Genomic DNA, 25,922 nt, shown 5'->3' on the forward strand with positions numbered 1-25,922 from the left:
GCTTTAAAATAAACTCAAAATAAAGCTAGTTTTACTTCCTTTTCCTAAATGAGTGTTCTGTACTAAACATTTCGCCTGTGTTTTTTTTGCTAATTTAAAGGAATCGTGATCCAAAATGCACAATTTACTTTTGATATGTTAAAACCTTTGTTGCCAATTTATCTATTACTGTTAAATTTGGACCCACTATTTGTTAATACTGAACAGTCAGCGATATCATGACTATCTTTGATTTCATCGCGATTATTGCGAATCAAAAATTTCTGTTTTTATTGGTGCGCTGTAGTTTTTAAAAACTATTTTAGCTGTCTCTTGTTTCTGTTTTTTGCAATAAGACACAACAGAAAAGCTTCTCATTGAGATCTATCTTCATCATGATTTAAGTGGGAATGTTTTTTACCGATTTTTGTGGCTTCAGCAAAGTGTTGTCAAAACCTTAAACTGAAATCATGTGTTTTGTCTACATTTCCTGTTCTTTTTGATGTCCCGTGAACTAGTATCACAAGTAGAGGACCCAACTGGCTTTTTAATTGATGTAATTGGAGCTATATGGTATTTTCAGTTGATACGAAACGGCTCTTAATAATTTGATTATGTTAGTTTGGAGAATGTCCTTTTGAAATTTTTAAAGTTTTCCTGTTATTTTTCTGTCAGTTTGTAGCTCAGTCTTGCTTTTGTAGCTCAGCTAACAAAAACAAATGAACCATTTCAATGGTTATATTCATTATCAATGGTTTCTTGGCTTTATTTTTAACAAGTTTTCATATTTTTTTTTGAAATTTTGGACATTTATCCGATGTTTAAGTCTTTTAAGTTAATCAAGTGTAAACATCTGTTTGACAAAAACTCAGAATAAAACTAATCTTTCCTGCGCCTCCTAGAAAAGTGTTATGGACTAAACATTTCGCCCATGTTTTTGCTTATTTAAAGGAATCCTGATTTAAAAATCACCATTTATATTTGATTATCGAAATTTTTGCTACCCATTTATCTATTACGGTAAAATTCGGTACAACTATTTGTTATGAATGAACGGTCTGCAAAAATAATGACTATTTTTGATCTCATCGTGGATTTTGATAATAAAAAGTTTCTCTGTTTTTATTCGTGCGCTGTAGTTCTTAAAAGTTATTTTTACCTTTTTCTTGTTTCTCTTTTTTTGCATTAAGACAGAACAGAATAGCTTCTCATTGAAAATCTATCTTCATTATGATTTAAGAGGGAAACTTTTTTAGAGTTTTTTGTGGATTCGGCAAAGTGTTTTCAAAAACTTAAATTGAAATAATGTGTTTCACCCACACGTGCTGTTCTTTTTGAAGCCTCCTGAATTAGTACCACAAGTAGAAGAGCCAGCTGGTTTTTTAAACGATTTAACTGGAGCTATTTAATGTTTCAACAAGTTGTTGCGAAATGGCTCTCAAGAAATTAATTAAATTAGTTTAGAGAAGGTCCTTACGATTTTTTTGAAATTGTTCTCGTTTTTTTCTGTTAGTTTGTAGCTCAGTCTGAGTATACCGAAATGCAGTCTGATGTTACCGCGCTGCATCAGTTTTCTAAAGAGTGCAAATGAACTCATTTATTGGTTACAAGCTTAATCAATGGTTTCGTGGCTTCGATCTAACAACTTGCATAATTGTTTTTAATCTATGGAATTTTCTGCTTTGTTGAAGTTCCTTGATACTACCTTGTCAGATTATCATATTAAAATCAGGTCACATAAGCTTTGAATGTAGGCCTAATTGAACACATGTATAATGTTTTAAGTGAATACTGTCTGGGTTAATGGGCTTCGAAACTTTTTGGATCGCAAAAAAGAAAATAATTTTCGAATGCAATTTTCTTTTCGTAGTCATATTGGGGAATATGAAAATGAGAAGTTTCGGTGGCTTCCTCTGGCGATGGCTCATAGTTTTAGTGACCTTGAAATAAATTGTTTAGAAGAAATGTGAATGTTTTGATCTCTTGTACGTTTGTTCTTTGTTTTGACAACTTGAAGCTTAGTGCCATAGTTGACGTGTCCCATCTAGATTTAGTAGATTTGAGACTATGTGCTATGATTAATTCTTTTTAGATTTTGGCCAGGGACTATGATGCGCTATGTTTTTTTTCGCATAGTCCCGCTAATATGAGAGCCTATTGATAGTCACAAATTAGTAAACTGAACACGCATAATAGTACGTTCAATTGGGAACTTATAGTCGGAATGGCTTCAGCACTGTGTTTTGAAAAACTTGTTTGTAGAACTTTGAGTTCAGGCTGTAGTTGTTAAATTGTGGTCATAAAACTTGATCTGCGCCATCTAATGGTACAACTTGCTTCTCAAGGTTTTACAAGTTAATTTGCATAACTTTTGTTACTTAACACTTGATGGATGTTATGATTTTGGAACTGTCTGGTTTACAGAATTATTGATCTATTTTGCACTTTTCCAGTTTTTTTCGTTTGCAAATTGTAACTCAGACTCAAAAAACATTGGTTGCATCTTGTATTTTTAGCAAAAAAAATCTTTATTGCTGTGGTTTTACAGTTGGTGATTTAATGGCTTTGATACTTCTGGCTCCCAAAACTTTTTTGTGATTTTTGGATGTTTGACCATAATGTGTTTTTTCCAGTCGCATTAGAACCTCAGTAGAAAATCCCATCAACTTTGAGGAAGCGGGCAAATATCTAATGTTTTCAGTGAATAGCTTATTTGTTTATCGTTTTAATGGCAATGGTGTCGTTAACTTCCAAAATTAAACGATTTTTTTAATTTTTGTATTAGTTTGTTTTGCTTTTTTGGTTGTCTTATGATAAATTCTGGTTAATGACAGGTCTGAATCTCTTCATATTGAAATTAAAGAAAATATTTGAAAATTTCAGTCGATAAAAAATGTCTTTATTGACTTGAAAAGTAAATATTTTCAAAAATAGAAACTATTCAAACTCTGCCCTTTCGGTCTTTTTTTTCGATTGTTTTAACCAACCTATTCTCACTAAGGACAGGTCGCATACACTCCAGTCAATTACAGGCTACATCATTTATCATGTTTGTTTTGCTGCTTTGTTTGAGGCTAATTAGACTTTTGTTTGGTTTTTCTGATGCCATTTTGAAATTGTTATTAAGTGTTTCTCAAAAAAATAGATTTTGAGTTTTGGTCGATGCTAACGTTTGTTTGTATTAACTGATTTTGTTGTTTATATTGCGTCCTAGTCTCATTAGCTTTGCAACGCTACCTTACTTAGTTTATTGTCTCACGAAAGGCCGATCCCATTGCTTCCTAGGGAGTTAAATAAGAATCTGTAAATTATTTTTTAGTTGAAAGCAGATTGGTGCAATGCATTTGCGACTTTGCTTTTTTTTTTACTTGTTACCGAGTCTTGTGAGGTACTTTTGCTTTGAAATGACGTATCATTGGCAGTCAAATGCGGCATTATTTAGTCCGTTTTGTGGTTTGCGTTTTTTAAAAATTTTTTAAAACTCAATTTTTTATGAATTGTTTTCGAAGAGTGTTTTTTCTTAAAGTTTTCTCTCTCTTCCTCGCTTTGTAGGCCAGTCAAAAATGTGTATGAGCGAGAGCTCAATATTATGTGCAATCAAACATTGTTAGCTCTTTTTGATCATAAGCAAAGACGCAAGGAAAGGAACAGATCTTTAATGTCTAATCAGTTTAGATAGGACACAATTTTTTCCAGGCACACTAACCAGAATAAATTACTTGTCCCCAGGTGTGTCTGAGTCTGAATGTGCACTGTCTGGTGTTGTGGGGGGTGTGGTTAAGGAAAAGCTTGTTGTCACTCAGCTTTGCCTTCACAGCTTTGTAGAAGGTCCGATCAGTCACAAATCCAGCTGCTATATTTCCTGTGAAAAAAAATTAGCGATGGTGTAACAACCACCAGCTGATATACCCAATAGAGTAAACAAATTACTGGGCTGTGATATAAAGGTTAACAAGCTAGAAGCTGTTCTGTAGATAGTTGTTCCGAGTACTCTTTAGCCTTAACTATATGTACACTACATTGTTTTAGAGATCAGAAAAAAGTAGAAAAAAAAGTAGAGCAAGAGAAAAGCATGACCTTTAGAGATTTGACAGGCGTCGTTAAAAGTTAACATTGTCAATATATGATGTACTTTCACGTGTTCCGATACGAATTGGCTTTTATAGCCTGTCCCATAAAGTTCAGATAATTGAACGTTCGAAAAACGTGAAAGCATGCAATTGAGCATCAATGTAGTCATTTGAATTCTGAGCGCCATTTTTTTGCTTTAGTTCCATTTCATCTGCTTTAGCCCGTTATAAATTCGCTTTAGATGTTTCACCTTTTAAGCTAAACTTTCAAAGTTTAAATTTGAGATCGTTAACTTACACTATTTTTGACACATTATTTAAACATTAGACATGGTGGTTAGCAACATTGTTAAGATTTGTTACCTTCATCTAAGATGGACAGCATGCCTTTAAATGGCTGTCCAATCATGTCTACCACATCCCGGTTGCTCTCAAATTTGATTTGCTCCCACTGAAGCCCATCCTTTTGGTACATCTGCTGGTTCTTTCGCATCGTGCTCATCAAATACTGGAGATGAAGCGCCTCGTTGCAGTAGTTGACACACAGTTCTCGCAACCCATTCACGTCTGAGTCCATGAAAGCTAAAGGAATTAAAAATTTAAAGTCCAAATGTTATGCAGTTAGAAGTGTAATCCTGAAAACAGTAGCCAATTTCTACATCATTTTTGGTCAATAAACTGTCTAGGTTAACCATTTTAAATCCAGCAAAATTCGAGGTTCCCGTTAAATTCAAGAAAGTCTTTTCACAGCCCATTCCGGTCGAGCACTAATGTACGGACTTAAAAAGCATTAAATCGATTGTGTAAGATTATCCATTACTTGGGCAGTCGATGACATTGAGTGTGACCAGAGATCCGAACTCCCATTTTGTGGACTTGACAGAAAGGCATTCGTTGAACTTGGCCACAACCCACGCAAATGTCCTCTCAAAGAGGCACTGGATCACATTGGGCAACTCACTTCTAGCTTGTTCCACTGTTAAGTGCACTTCATTCCCCTCCAATCCTGAAGTAAACAGAGTTGCATAAACTTTATTCAACTCAAACGTGCAAGTTAAAGATGCCAGATCTCTGAGGTGCCATATCCTAGAATGCTAGATTATCCTATATACAATGTCTGTTTTTAATCCTGTCGTCATTTCAAAGAATGCAAAGTTGGTGCTTCACAAATGGTTAGGTGACTCTGCTAAAGACAGTTCGAAATTCTATCCTACACCTGGAACCTATTTACGCGGTTCTCGATTTGCATCAGAATAACGTATCCCATATTTAAATCAATACCAATCACTGGAAGAGTGCAGTGATGAAGTATCCCCAGTGAAAGTAATTATAATACAGCTTGCCATGCCATAAAAGATCAAGATAATTCATGCATAGCCTGAAATATCTTGACATGCCAAGAGAATTGAGATCTTATCAAGACGTGTCACGAAAATTTCTCGTCTCAACTTGTTAGGATTTTGATAAACCATGACTTATATAGCTATAGATTTTCAAGCGAATAAGATGAGCAAATAAGCAAAGTGCCCTAGTCTAAACGTAATGTCAAATTTGCAAATATTTACAAATGTCAGCAGCGAAGTTCCAACTTTCGACAAGGGCCACGACTTCGACAAGAATTTCAAAAAAGTTGAAATTTTATGAAAAATTTTTAAAAAACAAAAAAAATTGAAGATAGAAAGGAAGGAACGGACCGCTTTCTTGATGTCTTAGATTAATTTTGGTGATGCTTGCTAATATTTTTATTATTGTTTTCTTTAAAATTTTGTCGATGCACAAAATATGTGTACATTCATATCTTGCGACACTTTTATTTTTTTAAGAAGAGAGGCCTGAAGCTTAGATTTAGGACGTTTTTTAATGATTTTTTGAGCCAGTTTTCAAATGAAAAAACCGAGGTCAAATTTGAAAAAAAAATTGCAAATTAATGTGAGAGTTGCAAATTTATGTCAAAGTTATAAAATTGTTTGAAAAATAATGTGAGAAACTGCAAAAATTTGCAAATTAATGTCAAATATGCAAAACCTGTTTGCAAATATTTGCAAATATAATACATTGTTTTACAAAGTTTGTAAATCAATTTGCAAATTTTTGCAAATTTGACCTTGGGTTTGGACTAGGGTGGGGCGGGGGCAAAGTGGACCTGTAGGTATTGTTAACAGGTTACCATGCCACGATTAATTTTCAATGGTTTTCTTGGCACAAAATCAGATAAAAAATTGGAATAAAAAACCGTGTTGGCCGACAGGGCGCTTACCCCATAATAAAAATATGAGCATGTTAGCCGAGAATTAAATAAAAATGAGCAATTAAGTTAATTCTGAAAAAGCTGTGATTGGCCAAATTAATACAGCCGACAAATTATCAAAACATAGGCACCGTTGATCTCACTGAGCGCCGTTGGGATTGAAACAATCAGATAAAATAGAGGAAAACTGACAATTTATTTTTTTTGTAACTATCAAAAAGTGTTCTAATTTCTTCTACAGTGTCAATAGATTACATAATTTTGGCGAGTTCGATTTTAAAACTGGAGAAAAAGAAGCTTAAAGCTAACCAGTTATGAGCATAATCTAAGGAATTTTTGAAAACTCAACTTAAGCTTTTGAATCGAACATTAAGTACTGGTGTCCTCACTGTATTTTATCCCATTTCTTTTCGTTCGCTTTTGACCTATTCGCAAAAAATTGCCCGGTGAATTTTAAACTCAATTCAGTTAAATACCTTCAGTGAGGTAAATTCGCAAAATGACATGAAAACTGAGACATGTGTAAAACGAAAAACGTGATCAAAGGGTCACACGAACTTAAAAAAAAAACATAGCAAGACAACTCCTGGCTTTTAACTCAAGGAATTTGCATTAACTCAACCACAAAACCACTCTTCCAAATGACTAGAATTGGATGAGGAAAAAGCATTTGGAGAAAATCAGATCAAAAAAACTAAAACAAACATTAAAAAAAAATGAATTTAAATTGCTCGCTACTAGCTAGAGAGTCAAAAATTTTTCTCTAGCACGAAAGTCAAAATCTCCACCACAAAAGCACTCGCTTTTTTGTCAATTTTTAGTTTCGGTGTTGAAAAATGCCAAAAAGAACAATTGAAAAATGCCAGCCAGAACACAAACAAAATCATCTCAAAACATTGAAACTAATCAAAATTAAACAAAAATATACTCATTGCTATAACTCTTGAAGCTTTTAAACCTAAGGCAAAATTTTTCCCTTTAAAAACACCTATTTCAAAAATATTTTCCAATCCAATTTTTGTTTCTGAAATCGGTTCTGTATTATATCTGCATGACCTGAAAAATATCCATTGGCCCTTGTAGATTAACTCGAAAATGACCAAAAAATTTTTAAAAAAGAAATCAATTGCAAATTATAAGGAAATGTTGCTGACAATCGTGATATAAATCTCTTCAGAATCATTTCTGTGTCACTAGAGGCTATCCAGTAACCTAATTCAAAGCTTTAAAAAAATCATTGGCTCACAGATCGATAGGCAATAATTTTTAGAAAAAAATTCAAACTTCAAAAAATAGAAATTCGTTCTATTAAAATGTTGAAAGCCATTCAATTGCCCCCTAGCAGCTATCTAATAACATACTATCAAACCTCGGATGAGGTTACCTGGCTACTGAGGCAAGAAAAATTAAAAAAAATACAAATGTTTTGAAAGAACTTGAAAAAAATTGCAAAATTTATCAGAAAACTTCTAAAAGTCCAGAGATTAAATTGTTGAAAACAAATCCATTGAAACTAAAAACCATGCAGTAACTTTTTATCAGAACGCGGAATAGGTTTTCTTGCACTTGAGAATGGAAGAATATCAAAAACTGACAAAAACTTTAGGAAACCTTAAAAAAATTGCAGATTTTATCAAAAGAAATGCTAAAATTCGAGACATTAAAAAGTTAAAACCCATTCGATTGTTACTAGAAAAGATATAGTTCCCTACTAACAAACCTCAAAGGAGATTGGCTGGTACCTGAAGCTGGAAAAACTGAAAAAATGACGAACATTTTTGAAAACCTGAAAAAATGCGAATTTTGTCAAAAAAATTACAAAAATTTGTGATATACAAAACTTGAAACCTATTCCATGGCAACTAAAAATTTTTCCGTAACTCATTGTCCAACCCCTAATGAGGTTTTCTGGCCCCTGGGACTCAAACAAATCGAATAATGACAATAAATGTCAAAAAACATGAAAAAATTGCAACTTTTTTCAAAAAATGCTAAAAATCTTGATAGCAAAAAGTTGAAAACCATTCCATTAACACTAGAAACTATGCAGTAATCTATCATCAAACCATTTATCAAACCCTAGAGTAGGTTTCTTGAAACCTAGGGCTGAAATAATCAAAATTACAAAAATTTTCAAAAAACCTGAAGAAATTGCAAAAATTAGTATTATTTTGAGTGTTTGTGTTTGTAGTACGAAAACATATAGCTCACAAACTGGTCATAACAAGCAATTTTGTCTCGCAAAAGGCATTCATCAACTTTTTAAAACTTCAACTTAAGACTAATCAAACAAAAAAACTCAAAAAAAATCACAAAAAACATGAAGAACTGCACCATTTTGAGCCCAAAAACTCCTAAAAATGATCTTTTAACCTTAAATTAAGGCCATCCCAGCAGCTGTACCACTAAAAGCACTTGAAAGACTGCTAAAGCCCAATTTGGGCCTCTAATGAAATTTAATGCCCGCTGGGCTTTACCTGTTTATCCCGTTTTGAAAGATCAAACTCATTGAAAAATGTGTGAACACATCTTAAAAAAAAACACAGCGCACCAATACAATTCAAATTCTTTGAATTGTAAATAACATATTGCAGTAAATTCAAGGAAAACAACTTAACTAAAAAACAATAGAACAAAAAATAGTAAATGTTTATACATTACAATAGCACTTGAGGACATAGAAATGTTCGTCAAGCAAAAAAAAAGATCAAATACAGTATTAGAAGTAGCAGAAATCAAAAGACAAATCATAACATACTGAGAAAAATTCGTCATAGATTACAAAAAAGAAACGAAAAATCAAAATTTTGTCTTAGAAATAGTTACACTCAACAATAAACTGTTTCATACCTAAGAAAATTTTACCCCGGCGGTAACTCTGTAAGTAATGATCTTGTTCTCAAAAAATCCCATTAAGACAGTAAAAGAAATCATTTAACCAAAAAGTTACTAATCTCCTAAAAATCAGCAAATTATCTAAAAAACCTCCATATAAGCATGAAACTCAAGTTCATTCAAAGAAACTTTCAAACCACAATCGAATCATCTCTAAAGTTAAAATCCTAATAAATTTTTCTCAAAAAATACAATTAAAAAACTGCTTGAAAAGCAGCATGTGAACAGGAAATGTTATTCGCACCTGAACAGTCGGCTCTCTAGGAAACAGCAGTATGAACAAAAAAGCACACTCCTTTCACTACACTCTTCAAATTTTAATCAACATCCAAACGACACCAATTTTGTCACACGTCCAATTTCGCGCTTAAAAATTCATTTCAAAAAAATTGATTTTAAAAAAAAAACTTTTTCCAATACTCCATTTTATGTCGTAAGAAAATAGCGCCCCAATTCAATTCAACTTCTTTCAATTGTAAAAAGTGGAACGAGAAGAGGCATAGATCATTACAAAGTTAGGCTCTCCAATTTTAACACCTGAACTATTTTTGATACCTAGACGGTTTTGGAAAACGATATCTGTAGCTTCATAATTGTAGAGGAAATGATTTTCACAAAAAATATATATTAGTATTTACTGAAATTCAACAAAATTTTTTCAAACAATTGGTGTATATACGAAAAGATAGCCTCCAAAGTGAAGTAAGAAATGAGGCATTATATTGATGAGATATGCTAATATCAAGAAAGCGAGCAAAGACGAACAGCAAAATCAAACAACAACAACAACAAACAACAATTACATCAGAGACTTTGTCCGTTTTAAAAAACAAAACTTAATAACAAAGTCAGAGTAGAGTCAAATAAAACTGCAACTAAACGAATTAACTTGTGATTGACCAGAAAAGATATGATACCATAATAAGGCTTGGTAAAAATTAGACAATAGAGAACAAAAAAATAAATTCAAGCTTATTTTTGTAAAAAAACAATTAATTTCACAGTAATGAAAACCATTAGATATCAAATAAAATATGCCATAGGATTACGATTGCCAATGCTTTTATGGAAGGGCATTAAGAGCTTTCGTTATTTAGTTTTTTATGAACTTACAAAAAGAACAACAAATAGACAGCAAACAAAGATTTAAAAAAAATTGCCAGAAAAAGCTTTCGAAGCCGTAAAGCCATAATTTGGCCCTAAAAATATGTTTGATTGCACTTTCTTCGAACACGGATAATGTAGTATGTGACCTCTGGTTAATAATTCTCGTTTACGCTATGGTAATTGATAAATTTTCGCTGTGACGTTCTGAGTTAACAATTGAATTTTGATATCTCTGGTAATTATACTGCAAAACGAAAAATTTGCAGTTTAATAAAGTACCGAAAAAAGGTTTGGATTTAATTGTAAATCTAAGCAGAATAGGTTTCAGGGCATAAAAAAATTAACAATCCCAAACAAGACTTGCCTTCTTAAAGTTTTGCTTTTCGTAAGAAAAAGGAAGAAGAATTCAGACATCAAAAAATTTTTATTTAATCTTTTCGCCATGTGAAACTAAAAAATGACAACAAAAATTAATTCAAATTGAGGGGAAATACATATCCAAATTGCCAAGAAGAATTTGGAAACTTAAACTGATTTTCAAAACCAAAACACAGAACTGCTCAACCTTCAGAAAGGAAAAAACTCAGTATGACAAAACATTTTGTCAAAAAACTTCTTTAATATAATATAAGCTGTCTTTGTGATATATAAGCAAGACTTAATTTTCTGGAAAAAAACAAAACCAGAAGATTTTTGGTTTTAATACAATTTTTCCTAATAAACTACAAAAGTAAATAATCTGCTCCAAAAAATTTTGCTGTAAATAAGCTTGCAGTTTTATGTAATTTCAAAATAATTAGATTTTAACTTTTTTCAGCGTTTCATATTGAGAATAATTGAATGTTTTTATACTATCATTTTATTATAAAATAATATTCGCTGAACCTCATTTTGCTTCAAACTGTACCTCACAGTAAATTGATTTTAAATTTTTTTAAAAAACGCTTTTTTATTTGATGCATCACTATTCAGTTCTTCGGTAAGGTAAAAAGACCAAGATAAAAAATTATTTTCAACCATCAAAAAAATTTTTAATCTGATAAAAATTGAAACTTTTTCTTTGTTAAGATAACTTTGTGACTAATTTCCATTTCATAATTCTTAAAATTACCTAAAATGTAATTTTTGTTCTTTTTCAACTGTTGTATACATTGTTGTATAATCTTTTTTGTTTACACTGTTGTCTAATCTCTTTTTAAAAGTTAGGATAATTAGAAGTTCTTTATAAAAACAGTTGAAAGAACATCTTTAGCCAAAAAATTGAATTTTTACCTGGGCATCTGAAATAAACAAGGAGGCTCAGTACAATTGCACATAATTTGCACATTAGGTGCAATTGCATATAAATTTTTGACCACACTCATCCACAAATTTGGCATAATTGTCTGCCAAATGAGTAACGGATAGAAAAACCCAAAAATAAAAGTATTTTTCAAAACAATTGGTGTATAAACGAAAAGATAGCCTCCAAAGCAAATAACTCAGTGAAGTAAAAAAAATGAGCCATTAGATTGATGAGATATGCTAATATCAAGAAAGCGAGCAAAGACGAACAGCAAAATCAAACAACAACAACAAACAATAATTACATCAAAGACTTTGTCCGTTTTAAAAAACAAAACTTATTAACAAAGTCAGAATAGAGTCAAATAACGCTGCAACTTAGCGAATTTAGTTTCAAACATGTGATTGTCATCAGCAAACTTGTGATTGACCAGAAAAGATATGATACCATAATAAGGCTAGGTAAAAATTAGAAAATAGAGAACAAAAAGACAAATTCAAGCTTATTTTGGTAAAAAAACACAATTTATTTCACAGTAATGAAAACCATTAGAAATCAAATAAAATATGCCATAGGTTTACGATTTCCAATGTTTTTATGGAAGGACATTAAGAGCTTTCGTTGTTCAGTTTTTTATGAACTTACAAAAAGAAAACAAATAGACAGCAAACAAAGATTTAAAAAAAATTGCCAGAAAAAGCTTTCGAAGCCGTAAAGCCATAATTTGGACCTCAAAATATGTTTGATTGCACTTTCTTCGAACACGGATAATGTAGTATGTGACCTCTCGTTAATAAGTTTAGGTAAAAAGTTGACAAAAGAGATAAAAAGGGCAAAACTAAGTAATATTTTTTTTCGAAAAAAAATATTTCCAAAGTCATGAAAGCCATTAATAACAGAGTGAAAAAATTAAATATGTTCTTTTATTCGTCGAAAAGAAGCCCTTGAGACCTGCAATTAATCAGAATTTATCTCACGGCTACAATACGAACGTCAATTATGACAAAATTCACAAATTAACTTACTTCTTTTTTGTGAAAAACCCGTGTCGAAGCCAGTAAAGTCATAATGGACTCTCTAAAAACATTAAATTTTGTGACACCAATCCCTTCTAACACCTTTTCGTGACACCAATAGTGTCATATTTGACCTGTTATAAATGAGACTATGTAACAAATCGACAATAAAAGGAACAAAATTGCGAAGTTAAAAAGTGTTTAATTTTATTTTGGAGCCGACCCCTCGATAAAATAATTTTTTTATGTCCATTTATTTTCACTTTGAACTAAAAATTACTGTTCCGACCTCTCTTGAGGGGGGATATATACTCAAATGGTTTTTTTGTTCAAAGAATTTTGGCCGATCGATATATTCCTTGTAGAGAGTTGTGAGTGGTATCATTAGAAAGCTCGTCCAGCATAGAATATGGAATTAAAAAGATTTTTTTGATGTTCATCGTTTTTTACAAGGAGTTATCGAGGTTTAAATTTCTGAGAATGCTTTTATTCACATTTTCCTGAATTTTGACTAAAATTTCGTCAATTTTGCTAAAATTTGTTAAATTTTTCAAAAAAGTGCGGTTGATTTTTTTAAAGACAAGAAAATGTTTTTGACAATTCTGTTTATTTTCATTTAGTTTTTGTGTCAAAAACTCTTCCTAAATATTTCAAATTTAAGATTTTTTCACCAAAAAAAACACAAAAACAGTTTCTTTGCTCCATTTGATTAAATTTACCGGAAGTACACATTCAAACGCCACTAACACAATCTTTTTAGACTCAAAAGAGGGATATTTCCTGTGTAATGAAAGGTTTCACTGTCTTTTCATGGAACAACTGTTTTCAAAGTCATGAAAGCCATCAGCTATCTCTTAATATCAGAATATTGGCTCATCTATGGTTCCATGAAGAGACAGTGAAACCTTTCATTACACAGGAAATACGACTAAAAAGTCAAAGTAAAAAAACTACAGCTACACATAAAATTAAAAAACTCAATCCAATTCTTCGAGAAAGTAGTGTTAAAGCCGTTAAAAACATAATCTATGTCTTTAACGATTTTAATATTATAAATTGTGCCCTATTTTGAACCCAATTTTGTTGTATGTGAACTGCCAATAACGTGATTAGGTGACAAAACTGGAAAACGTGAAAAATGGGCAAATACGTAAAAAAATAAAGCATGTGAAATCTAGTAGTATCAAAGCCAGAAAATCATAACTTAAGGCGTAAAACCGCAATAAAGATAAACATTTAAATCAATAGAAAGAAGAAGCACTGTTTCTTTGCTGAAACTAAGCCACAAGTTGACCAAATTATTAATAAAAATTAGATCCATTATTTATTTAAAAGTCAAACTAGTAATCAACGGGTAAAGTTAGCAAAAAAACTGCAAAGTTTTAATTACAGAGCACATTCAACGGAAGCTGAAATGGAAATATCCCTCTTTTGAGTCTAAAAAGATTGTGTTAGTGGCGTTTGAATGTGTACTTCCGGTAAATTTAATCAAATGGAGCAAAGAAACTTTTTTCGTGTTTTTTTTGGTGAAAAAATCTTAAATTTGAAATATTTAGGAAGAGTTTTTGACACAAAAACTAAATGAAAATAAACAGAATTGTCAAAAGCGTTTTCTTGTCTTTAAAAAAATCAACCGCAATCTTTTGAAAAATTTAACAAATTTTAGCAAAATTGACGAAATTTTAGTCAAAATTCAGGAAAATGTGAATAAAAGCATTCTCAGAAATTTAAACCTCGATAACTCCTTGTAAAAAACGATGAAAATCAAAAAAATCATTTTAATTCCATATTCTATGCTGGACGAGCTTTCTAATGATACCACTCACAACTCTCTACAATGAATATATCGATCGGCCAAAATTCTCTGAACAAAAAAAACCATTTGAGTATATATCCCCCCCCCTCACGAGGGGTCGGAACAATAATTTTTAGTTCAAAGTGAAAATAAATGGACATTAAAAAATTATTGTATCATTTAGTGCTTGAACCTGAAAAAGCTATTGTAAATTTTTGTTTGCCAACTGCTGATAATGACTTTAGGCCCGGACCATGGAAAATTAGAAATTTCCCCTGTAAAACACTTTTATTCTTTAATTTTCATAAGAGTTAATATAAATAATCGTTTTTTATAAATCAATTAGGGATCGTAAAAAATATGATGAAACGAACTACCTCCTTCAAATCTGTAGCAGAGAAACCTGTTCACTTGCTCTGGCTTCAGACATAGAAACTCAGCCACAGACCCAATCAGACTAGAGTCACTTGGCTTCGACTTCTGAAACTCGTCTATTTCGAAATCAACCTGGCCAAGCAGAATGACAGCTGCTATCACACTCCAAAGTTGGTCAATTTCGCGGTCACGTAAACCTAAAAATTCCACAATTCAGTTTCATATCGAATCAGCAATCATATGCCAAGAATACGCATAGAAATCGTTGAATGAGAGCTAATTTGGTTTCAACTTAAGACAAAACAATTAGTTTCAGCTCAAACAGGCGTAAAGAAAGTCAACCAACTTGTTCAGCTCTGAGCTCTAATAGTTTTAGGTTTTCCAGAATTACATTCTGTAACAAAAATAAATGTTTAAACCGCAAAACTATTGTAAAATCGTAACCAATGGCCTAAAAAAACAACTATCAGAATTTTAGGTGTGAAATATTTTTTTAAGTTGAACGGACAATTAAGTAATGCAACTAGAGACAATATAACAGCTGCGAACACCAGACAACCCTTAAGAGAACATTCAGCTCTGTCTTGGGAACAAGCTACCAAGTAGATTAGGTTCAGTAATGACTTTAACGAGAAACGGAAAGTGAAGTAATTTTGTTAGAGCGGGTACCTTGAACTCTCAGAAATTTCGGGTATTCTATTAAAGATTTGGGATCTGTGGTGCACTGATTGAGAGTTGGCGGAACTTTGGCGCTTGCTGCTATCATATGTACTGTTATCATAAAGTGTGGAATCATAATAAATGTCATCATTGAACTGTTACCATGAAAGTCTCTGTAAGGAGGTTAAACCATCTCTTTCAATCTCTTGCGTAATTTATATGTAAGTATCCTAGCTCTCATGAGGTCCAATAGGAGCATATAAAAAGCCACTGCTACGTAGCTGAAGTTCATAAACCAATTATAGCGTATTACTGACCTCAATGCATTTTGCGGGGATTTATATGAAATTGCGTTCTATACTGGATACTAGCTTGCTCTAATCCGCGAGTATCTTGTTGCAACGAAAAAACCGTTGGTAGTCACTGACATCCGTTATAACTGAAAGAAAATAGAGTTTTACAAAATTCGTAATTTTGGCCAAATCTAAAAATTTTTACAAGTTGGGACCGAACTACTAGGGCACCCCTAAGCTATTTACAAACCGGGATTGGTAGTGCCAGCTTTACCCAGTCCGGAGCTATTAACACTTATGAGGGGAAAAAGTGATAATTTTGGGGTAAAATCCGAAATTCGCAGTTCTTGAGTTTAATGAACGTTAGTCATACTAGGGTGCAAGAAGGCCCCGAGCCTATGCCTGATTAGGTGGAATACGAACTATACCACCCAAACCGCCCTATGTAAAGAAAAGATCCGGAAACACATATTTAATAGGTAACTAAGTATAAGTTGACTTGTCGGCCATTTTGAACTTTTTGCTTGTTACGGACGTACGACGCAACCGGACTGAAACCCTACAGCGCATAAGCGGACGTGGGGACGGTACCCCAGGAATTCCCATATGTAAACAAATCGTACGTAAGAACCGAAATATCCGGAATTCGCATATACGTATACTTGGCGGCCATCTTGGCTGATATCTAATAAGTAAGTTGGTATTCGACACGTTGCGGTTTTACGGCATTGGTATGACGGAATATAAGCAAAGTAGCCGAAAGCATTATAACAAGTGGAAAACGTGGTGCAATAATGACGGTTATTTGGTTTGAGTAAACAAACTGTTTACTCGGCTCAGTATAAAAGCGGCTTACACTATAAGCGCAGCGCAGAAGTTGCAAACCGTGAACGAGTTAATATTCGATTGTTTGGCATAGTTTGCCGGTATTATTGAGCGAGGGGCTCTGTGAATCGTTATTGAGCGTCGCTGCGTTAACTCTGCCGGAGCGATTGAGCGCGATGCTCTGAATAGTCGCTGTTATAGAATTAGAGTTATTTGGCTAAGTTTGCCTGATTTGATTGAGCGAGAAGCTCTGAGTAGTCTTTGCATTTCGGTTACATTATTGAGCACCGAGATTGCTGTTGCCAGTGAGCGAGAGGCTCTGGAACTTGCGTTATTTGATTGAGCAAGCGGCTCAGATTAGTTATAGTTATTTGGCAGAGTTTGCCTGATTGAGCGAGAAGCTCGGACTTATTGTTGTTGTTAGACTGTGGTTCATCAGTCTGTTAATAGCTGAGGGATAATTCCAGCTGTTTGATTGCGTTTGAGTATAAGCGGCAATCGGTATTACTGTAGAGTTGGATTGAGAAATAACTTAGTTAGTTATTGTTTCAAGCTTGTGGTTGCTTGTGTTAGAATTAGTTATAGTAGTAGTTATTTTGATTGTCGTAGTGCATGTTACCTGATGCCTATTGAGTTATTGTAATTAGCTATTGGAGTTACCTAATTTAAGTGTTTTACCATCGACACTTTTGAACAGCCAAGAGCATAGTACGGGAAATATTGTTGTTCAAAAGAAGACGAACCACCAAACTAAAAACCTTTCGAATTGTGAGATCTGGGCGCTATCGTTTTCCCGTGATAGGCAGCCTAATCAAAATTCAAAATTTTACAGCGGCGCTCCTGGGTGGGCTTCTTTTTCAGTGGGACACAATAGAGCGGAAATCTACGAGTGGTGATAATGTATCGGAACAACGACAGATGCGAGGGGGATGGCAACGATCGGTGTGACTTTGGCTCAAGTCCAGGACATGTGGCGAGCGAGAACGGCGAAGAAAACGAAATACACAATCGACAGAGGAATGAAGAGATGGAACTGTTGGAGATGGGTAGACAGCTCTACAAAATGTTTCGATCATGTCCTAATGGACGTGTTGTGGATTTGGATCAAGTAGATCGCTGGATTGCGGATAATGGAATTAATTCAATAAACGTGTTAGAAATGATGCGAGAACAAGTAGAGGCGAAACCAGCCCCCAGTTTCCACACGCAGCCGTGGGACATAGAGGGACGTGAAGACTATAGAGCACCGACAGTGAGCTACGACGAACAGGATGTTGAGACGAAGACTAACCTGGACGAGATAAGTCCCAGACTGCAAGCCATTCAACAAGGCATCCACGCATTTGAAAGACAGTGACCCTATGAGATGGTAGAAGACTTCGCACAAAGTGTTCATCTGTGGAGTTTAGAATTGAGTTGCTTGGATGAAGGGTAACGAGATGACATAACCATCGACCTGATGTGCACAAAAGTTCGCGAGGAACTGAAGCAGGGGCTCGAATCAAACCACTACTATAGCTATTTCGAAGAAGTTGTCTGGGAGCTCCAGAGATTAGAAATAGAAACCGGAATCCTCGTCCCAGAATCGAAGACCCTAAGTGATGGCAGCGAGGTGGCGGTGTACCAAACATCGAACGAGTGGTTAACCCGTAGCAAAGAAAATGAGACCCAGCAGGGGAGAATACTTGAAACTGAAAAACTTGCAGAGGAAGCCGTCTCCTCTAAAGACAGTGGTAATTCCACAGCACAATCAATTCCGAGCACTGAGAGGGAAGTGGAAAAAGAGACTGATGTGACTCTCAACAATCTCGAACTGGAGGACACAGTAGAGGCCGGTGCCGAACCTGGGTACTAGACATCGACTGGTCCAAGAGTATGGAGCTAGAAGGAAGCGAGCATGAGTTGGACTCGCTGATAGAAGAAGAGTTAGAAAACTTAACTTTTCAAACACCAGAGGAACTGTTGGCCGATTTTGCGGAGCGGGTAATTGCTTGGAGCACCAATCTTGATCTCAACGAGGCGGACATAGAGTACGCCAAGATTCAAGCACTTTGGTTCAGAACGACAGATCAGATCAACCTTCAATTGCCTAGAGACAGAAACTGGAGCCACATGCCAGGTCTAGTGGAAGACATGGAGGTGGTGGAGCGGCAGATCAATGAGAGACTGCAAGAGTCGGTTGCATGCAACGAATTAGTGGGAACTGAATCAGCAGCAGCTAGTGCAGTCCTGGAGACTGAGGAGCCTAAAAACACTGGGACAACATCATTGGGACAAACAAAATCAAAGAAAGTCTACTGAAAACATTCTGAGTGACAGTAAAGAATCTGAAATGAATTATTTAGCTCTACCCACCAGTGAGAGGACAATAAAAACAGACCCCTTTCCTCAGAGCAATGAGCGAGTGGACGAAGTAATCACGTTGTGCACTCAAAAATGTCAATTACTGAAATTAGTGGCAGTAACAGACGGAGACGAACTGAATTGCGAAATTCTTGCCTCCCAAATTGGCACGCAAGAAGACAACCCTGACAATCACAAGACAGCTGGTCCGTCAAAGGAGAGCGAAACAAATGTGGAAGAAATAAAAGCAAGTCGAGGATGCAGAAAACGATTTAGAATTTGTCGACAAAACAGAAAGAGGTCGAGCGCACGGCGACCCTACCGAACCCTGCTGAAGAGCAAAACAAAAAGATTCGCTACCTGAACAGAGAGCTGCCAATTCTTGAAATGTTTGATTTCCGTAATTTTACAAAGGGCAATGCTCATTTTGACAAAACTGATGAAGATTGTGTTTCTTACGGCTGCCTGGAGCCAGGAACCACAAAGCTCTGCGAATTTTATGTCAGACGCTGAACAGGACCAGGCCCGGGAAGTTCCAGACGAACTGAACGCAGACAACAAAGAAAGTTTGTCTGAGGAAGCCTTGCACTCTGACTTAAGCGACAACACTGCTTCAGCAGAAGGAGAATTAGATGAAGGAAAGACAACTCAGCTGGTCCAAAGCAATTTGCAGCTATCCCCAAGACTCCAGACGAACGAGGGGCCTGATGAAGGGCCGCAACGCATCCATGAACACGCTGACCTCGCCCCTCGGACCCCGGATTGCGAGGAGAGCTACTCAACAGATTGGGAGCATCCACCCTCTTCCCCCGTTTTGATAGATGAGAGGCAAGGCAGTCGGAATCTGGAGGATGCAAAACCACAGGGAACAAATTTTACGGTCAGAGAATTAATTGATGTGAATACGTCGAACGAGCAGCTAGCCGTCGAACATTTGAGTGCACATCTTGGCTCAGGCACAGACTATAAAATTGAGTTCAAATCTCAGTTGCATGCGGCTGACCATTGGCGGGAAGCGATTGGTCTGGAGGTACCAGTGGTAGCTAACAATCAGAAATTGTTCTCCAGTAGTACCACGGAACTTGATCCGGCAGGTAGCGAGAGAAGCGGCTGCCAAAAGGAAACCCCTTACCAGGAGGAGTTGACGACAGAACAGAACCCCACAGGACCTAACCAAAGCAGACGAGCGGACCTGGCTGCGCAAGAAGCAGTAGCGACGGACAATCAAAACTTTCTTCCAGCGGGCGGGTGGGAACAAAACCACAGATGGAGTCAACCCCTACAGGCAGGCCAGCCAAATTCTGGTCAACTTCCGGACGGGAGAAACATGTCACTCAGCCGATGGGCAACAATGAAGGGAACCCAGTCAGAGTGTAGAAGGGAGGAGGAGCAGGAACAAGAAAGAGGAATCATGTGGGACATTTCAATGGAAACTCAGATCCTTGGTGTGGCTTGTGAAAACCCGTTTGATCCAGGTCCTTCACGAAGTCCGTAAGGCTTTTCAAACTTCCTGCCCATTAACTTTTGCTCTATTCATTCATGGTGCTAAAGAACCTCCATTTGTGCTGTAAATATCACTAAAGCGGTAAATTGTTGCCTTCAGTGCCAATTGACAGTAAGCAATCACAAGCTAGAACTCAAATAGGACTAGGCAAACAAATAGTTAAGGTGATATAGAAACGTGTATTGGTTTAGCAAATGTCAAACAGCATAAAATGCACTCGCTAGTTAAACGTAAACACACCAGGGATCATTGTTAAGAATCAACAGTCTGGAGCCGGTTATCACTCAGTTGGCAACGCGAAGCCGCTTAATTAAGCTACCTAGAGAAAATACGGAGAAAACGAAAACTATAAATGGATCTGCAGTTTAGCGTTAGGCAAGCACTGCAGGACGATGGAACCTTCTCATCAGAAGAAGTCGAAGCCGCTGCCAAAAACGTAGCGCGAAGCCTGGGAAGGGACCTTAAAACTGATTTTGACCCGGCGATGCTCAAACTGAAAGTACGGCATCTCAACATTGGGATTATTATACTTTGCTCATTGGGATTATTATATCCACCAAGTGCTCCTCTATATGGATCAATCGTACATTGGACAACCAGCATTGATGGCCATTGAGATAAACAGGCACGATGTTTTCCAAAGTAATGGGGGTACAACTAAAGATGGGAATATTGGAGGAGTTTCTGAAGAGATACTAAAAATACTGGGATTTTTTGAGAAGGGTGCAAAGTTGAAGAAATATAGAGAAATATCAAAGGTGTGGTGGAGCCCAACCGAGGGAGAGCTTTTTCGGAGTATGTAAGACACTCTTAGGGAAGGGAATGTTAGTGGCTCAACTTGGAAGACCATACGCTCAGGAGCTTGATTCTGAGACAAGTGATAGAGCGAGCCGATAAAGAGGCGGAAGCTTAAATTGGACATTTGAATAGGATGAAGAATATTAGCCTAATCGAAATTTTTTTGTGTGTTCAAAAAGTCTTGGGTTAAAAGTTACAATTTTACTGATAGTGCATTTTGATCTGATGTTAAGTTTATCCAGGTGGATAAAATGTATAGAAGGGAGGTATGTAAAATCGTAACCAATGGCCTTAAACCACAACTATCAGAATTTTAGGTGTGAAATATTTTTTTAAGTTGGACGGACAATTAAGTAATGCAACTAGAGACAATATAACAGCTGCGAACACCAGACAACCCTTAAGAGAACATTCAGCTCTGTCTTGGGAACAAGCTACCAAGTAGATTAGGTTCAGTAATGACTTTAACCAGAAACGGAAAGTGAAGTAATTTTGTTAGAGCGGGTACCTTGAACTCTCAGAAATTTCGGGTATTCTATTAAAGATTTGGGATCTGTGGTGCACTGATTGAGAGTTGGCGGAACTTTGGCGCTTGCTGCTATCATATGTACTGTTATCATAAAGTGTGGAATCATAATAAATGTCATCATTGAACTGTTACCATGAAAGTCTCTGTAAAGAGGTTAAACCATCTCTTTCAATCTCTTGCGTAATTTATATGTAAGTATCCTAGCTCTCATGAGGTCCAATAGGAGCATATAAAAAACCACTGCTACGTAGCTGAAGTTCATAAACCAATTATAGCGTATTACTGACCTCAATGCATTTTGCGGGGATTTATATGAAATTGCGTTCTATACTGGATACTAGCTTGCTGTAATCCGCGAGTATCTTGTTGCAACGAAAAAACCGTTGGTATTCACTGACATCCGTTATAACTGAAAGAAAATAGAGTTTTACAAAATTCGTAATTTTGGCCAAATCTGAAAATTTTTACAAGTTGGGACCGAAAATCTTCACATCCCCCCCGATTTTTTGAAGCCGATATGGCTGAAACAAGCTGGGGTCACCATCACCCTAGGGCACCCCTAAGCTATTTACAAACCGGGATTGGTAGTGCCAGCTTTACCCAGTCCGGAGCTATTAACACTTATGAGGGGAAAAAGTGATAATTTTGGGGTAAAATCCGAAATTCGCAGTTCTTGAGTTTAATGAACGTTAGTCATACTAGGGTGCAAGAAAGCCCTAAGCCTACGACTGATTAGGTGGAATACGAACTATACCCCCCAAACCGCCCTATGTAAACAAAAGACCCGGAAACACATATTTAATAGATAACTAAGTATAAGTTCACTTGTCGGCCATTTTGAACTTTTTGCTTGTTACGGACGTACGACGCAACCGGACTGAAACCCTACAGCGCATAAGCGGACATGGGGACGGTACCCTAGGAATTCCCCTATGTAAACAAATCGTACGTAAGAACCGAAATATCCGGAATTCGCATATACGTATACTTGGCGGCCATCTTGGCTGATATCTAATAAGTAAGTTGGTATTCGACACGTTGCGGTTTTACGGCATTGGTATGACGGAATATAAACAAAGTAGCCAATAGCATTATAACAAGTGGAAAACGTGGTGCAATAATGACGGTTATTTGGTTTGTGTAAACAAACTGTTTGCTCGGCTCAGTATAAAAGCGGCTTACACTATAAGCGCAGCGCAGAAGTTGCAAACCGTGAACGAGTTAATATTCGATTGTTTGGCATAGTTTGCCGGTATTATTGAGCGAGAGGCTGTGAATCGTTATTGAGCGTCGTTGCATTAACTTTGCCGGAGCGATTGAGCGCGATGCTCTGAATAGTCGCTGTTATAGAATTAGAGTTATTTGGCTAAGTTTGCCTGATTTGATTGAGCGAGAAGCTCTGAGTAGTCTCTGCAGTTCGGTTACATTATTGAGCACCGAGATTGCTGTTGCCAGTGAGCGAGAGGCTCTGGAACTTGCGTTATTTGATTGAGCAAGCGGCTCAGATTAGTTATAGTTATTTGGCAGAGTTTGCCTGATTGAGCGAGAAGCTCGGACTTATTGTTGTTGTTAGACTGTGGTTCATCAGTCTGTTAATAGCTGAGGGATAATTCAAGCTGTTTGATTGCGTTTGCGTATAAGCGGCAATCGGTATTACTGTAGAGTTTGATTGAGAAATAACTTAGTTAGTTATTGTTCCAAGCTTGTGGTTGCTTGTGTTAGAATTAGTTATAGTAGTAGTTATTTTGATTGTCGTAGTGCATGTTACCTGATGCCTATTGAGTTATTGTAATTAGCTATTAGAGTTACCTAATTTAAGTGTTTTACCATCGACACTATTGTTGTTAAAAAGAAGACGAACCACCAAACTAAAAACCTTTCGAATTGTGAGATCTGGGCGCTATCGTTTTCCCATGATAGGCAGCCTAATCAAAATTCAGAATCTTACAACTACATAGCAGGCGACTGCTTTAGAAAAGAACTTTAAATGCCATTCAGATTTCCATTTCAATAAAAAATTTATGAACTATTTGAAATTCGAAAGAATTATGTTTGAGGGGTTCTAAAAAAATTGACATGAGCAATTAACGAAAACGGTGTAAATATTTTTCCTGATTAAGCAGTAAGAAGAATCCCACGTGAAATGTGTTTATCTTCATTATAAATCTCTTGAATGGACAACTCAAATTCTTGCCTAAAATGGCGGAGGCACCATCAAGCTGAACAGCTTTTGATTAGGATTCAACTTAATGTGGATTCTGAGAAAAGTGCAGATTCGATCTTTTTCACCGTAAGTATTCTTTTCATCTTTCTAAAACTTTTAAAGAGTATCTAAAGATCTATCGATTTGCTGTCGATTGATATCAATATTAAGGGAAGATGAAATGAGAATTGTATTGAAAATACTCTTCTAAAACAGACAGTTCATCTCGCAGAGGGGCGATTTGAAGGCTCACTTTTGTTATATTCTTACTTATACCAAGTAGGTAAGTCAGAGATAAAACTGAAAAAAGAAACAATTTAGAGCGAGAATAGAAAAAAAATAATCAGGGCGCACTCAAAATATTTATCTAAAATATAGCAAAAACATCTGAGGTAATGTTATCTGAACGGTTTTCTGCATGCCAACACTACCGAAACCTTTTTATATGTTACTGAAAAGGTGACCTTGTTCTATTAGTGAATATATCGAGATGTTAAATTGGTATTCTTGTTTTACAGAGAGTTCTAATTTTAACTTTAATTCATGTTCTTCAGAAGAACTTTAAAAACAAGGATCTTAAAAGAATTATCTGCATATACTGTAACGAGACCAGATACCAAAACTTCACACGATTTCTTGTTTGTTTCATTTCGCAAGTGAAGTTTATTTTTGATCTTAATACCGCGGTTCTTTATCAACATTATTGACTTCACTTACCGTCGCCAAAACCCTTCAGATTGGAGGTTTTAAAATGTTTGGAAAGTTCAAAAAAATGCTTGGGCTTCAATAAGAGAAATCTAACAAAACACCACACTCATAATAGATATACCAATCGTCTGAAGACAGTGCAGTATGTCCTCGTAGTCCAGACCACTCGACATATCAACTGATGATGGCTGTTTAATCCTGGCCTCCAAATTTGTCAATTTGTACTTGCTCAAATTCTTCTCCAAATTAGCATCACTCCACTTCATGTTCACACAATTGAGCAACACAAAATAAAACACGAGAAAATTTGTCTCCGAGAACTTGCACTCCGCTAACGAGCTTTTCCACGCTCCAATGAAAAGAGTGTTGAATTTGGCCCCTATGGGACCACCTGTGACGTCAAACAGTATCTCGACTTCAGTCAACGCATTACTGATGTCCTCGTTTCTGCCATTTCTTGTGCTTTTGAACAAATGGAGAACTTTCAAACAGCTCTGAATTTTGGTGAGTAGATTTGCCGAAAGCGGTCGCTCAAATTTGTTTGCATGTGTGAACAGATAATGGTAAAACTCTCCCAACGCACGCTCTTTCCCGCAGTGAGAGGAACCATAAAATGTCACGGTCGTGTGTTTAAAACGACGCCTGATATTACCCAAAGCTTGCTCGCAAATTGCGTAAGGATGAGCGGGCGATTCGCATAGAAACTTGTCCTCAAATTTTGAAAAATTGGGCAGGGTTTGTGCACTAGTCTTCCCAGCAATTGAGATGTTACGGACTTCAGAAGTCGATGGGCCACTATTTGCTGGAATGGTTGGATGTGTTGATAGCAGGACATCATTTCCAATATTGGTGTAGTATACTCCTGCAACAATTCTTGCATTAATTTTAATGGAACCTGTTTACTTCTCTTCAAAAAAGTCAAACTCCATATGTGATAACACTCCAGAATAAGTGGTTGAAACACGGGAACCATCAGAAAAAGCAGATGAATTGGCGATCACGCGATAAGAAGCAGGATGCTATGATGTGATTTTTTATACTTATGAAAGATATATTACCGTTACATTGCAGTCATTTTCGCTCTATCGTATTAGCAAAAATAATTTAATCAAAATATAAAAATTTAGAAAACAAGAAGGCTGGCAGATTTGCGTTTGCCTATTTTCTTTCAACTCCTCGCATTCAAAACCATAGCTATATCAAGGTAAAGTATTTAATTATAGATAAACCCAATGAACTTGAAATAACATTTACTTGAGGTTCACAAAACAATAATCAAACAAAAGCGT

General features: G+C 35.8%; 1 protein-coding gene across 1 annotated transcript in view; it reads right to left on the bottom strand.

Annotated features, from left to right (window-relative positions):
• LOC142334953 (unconventional myosin-Id-like) overlaps positions 1–25,922 on the bottom strand; it is a 97,792-nt gene that overhangs the window by 65,974 nt on the left and 5,896 nt on the right. The window contains exons 2-6 of the mRNA XM_075383282.1: positions 24,755–25,495; positions 14,773–14,967; positions 4,870–5,055; positions 4,413–4,631; positions 3,686–3,841 (exon numbers count right to left, since the gene is read on the bottom strand). Of these exons, the coding sequence (XP_075239397.1) occupies positions 3,686–3,841; positions 4,413–4,631; positions 4,870–5,055; positions 14,773–14,967; positions 24,755–25,495 (1,497 nt within the window). The remainder of the gene's footprint in view (positions 1–3,685; positions 3,842–4,412; positions 4,632–4,869; positions 5,056–14,772; positions 14,968–24,754; positions 25,496–25,922) is intronic.

This window comes from Convolutriloba macropyga, chromosome 2, assembly GCF_964194025.1.
Source record: "Convolutriloba macropyga chromosome 2, txConMacr16.3, whole genome shotgun sequence".
In the NCBI taxonomy this organism is placed as follows: domain Eukaryota; kingdom Metazoa; phylum Xenacoelomorpha; order Acoela; family Convolutidae; genus Convolutriloba; species Convolutriloba macropyga.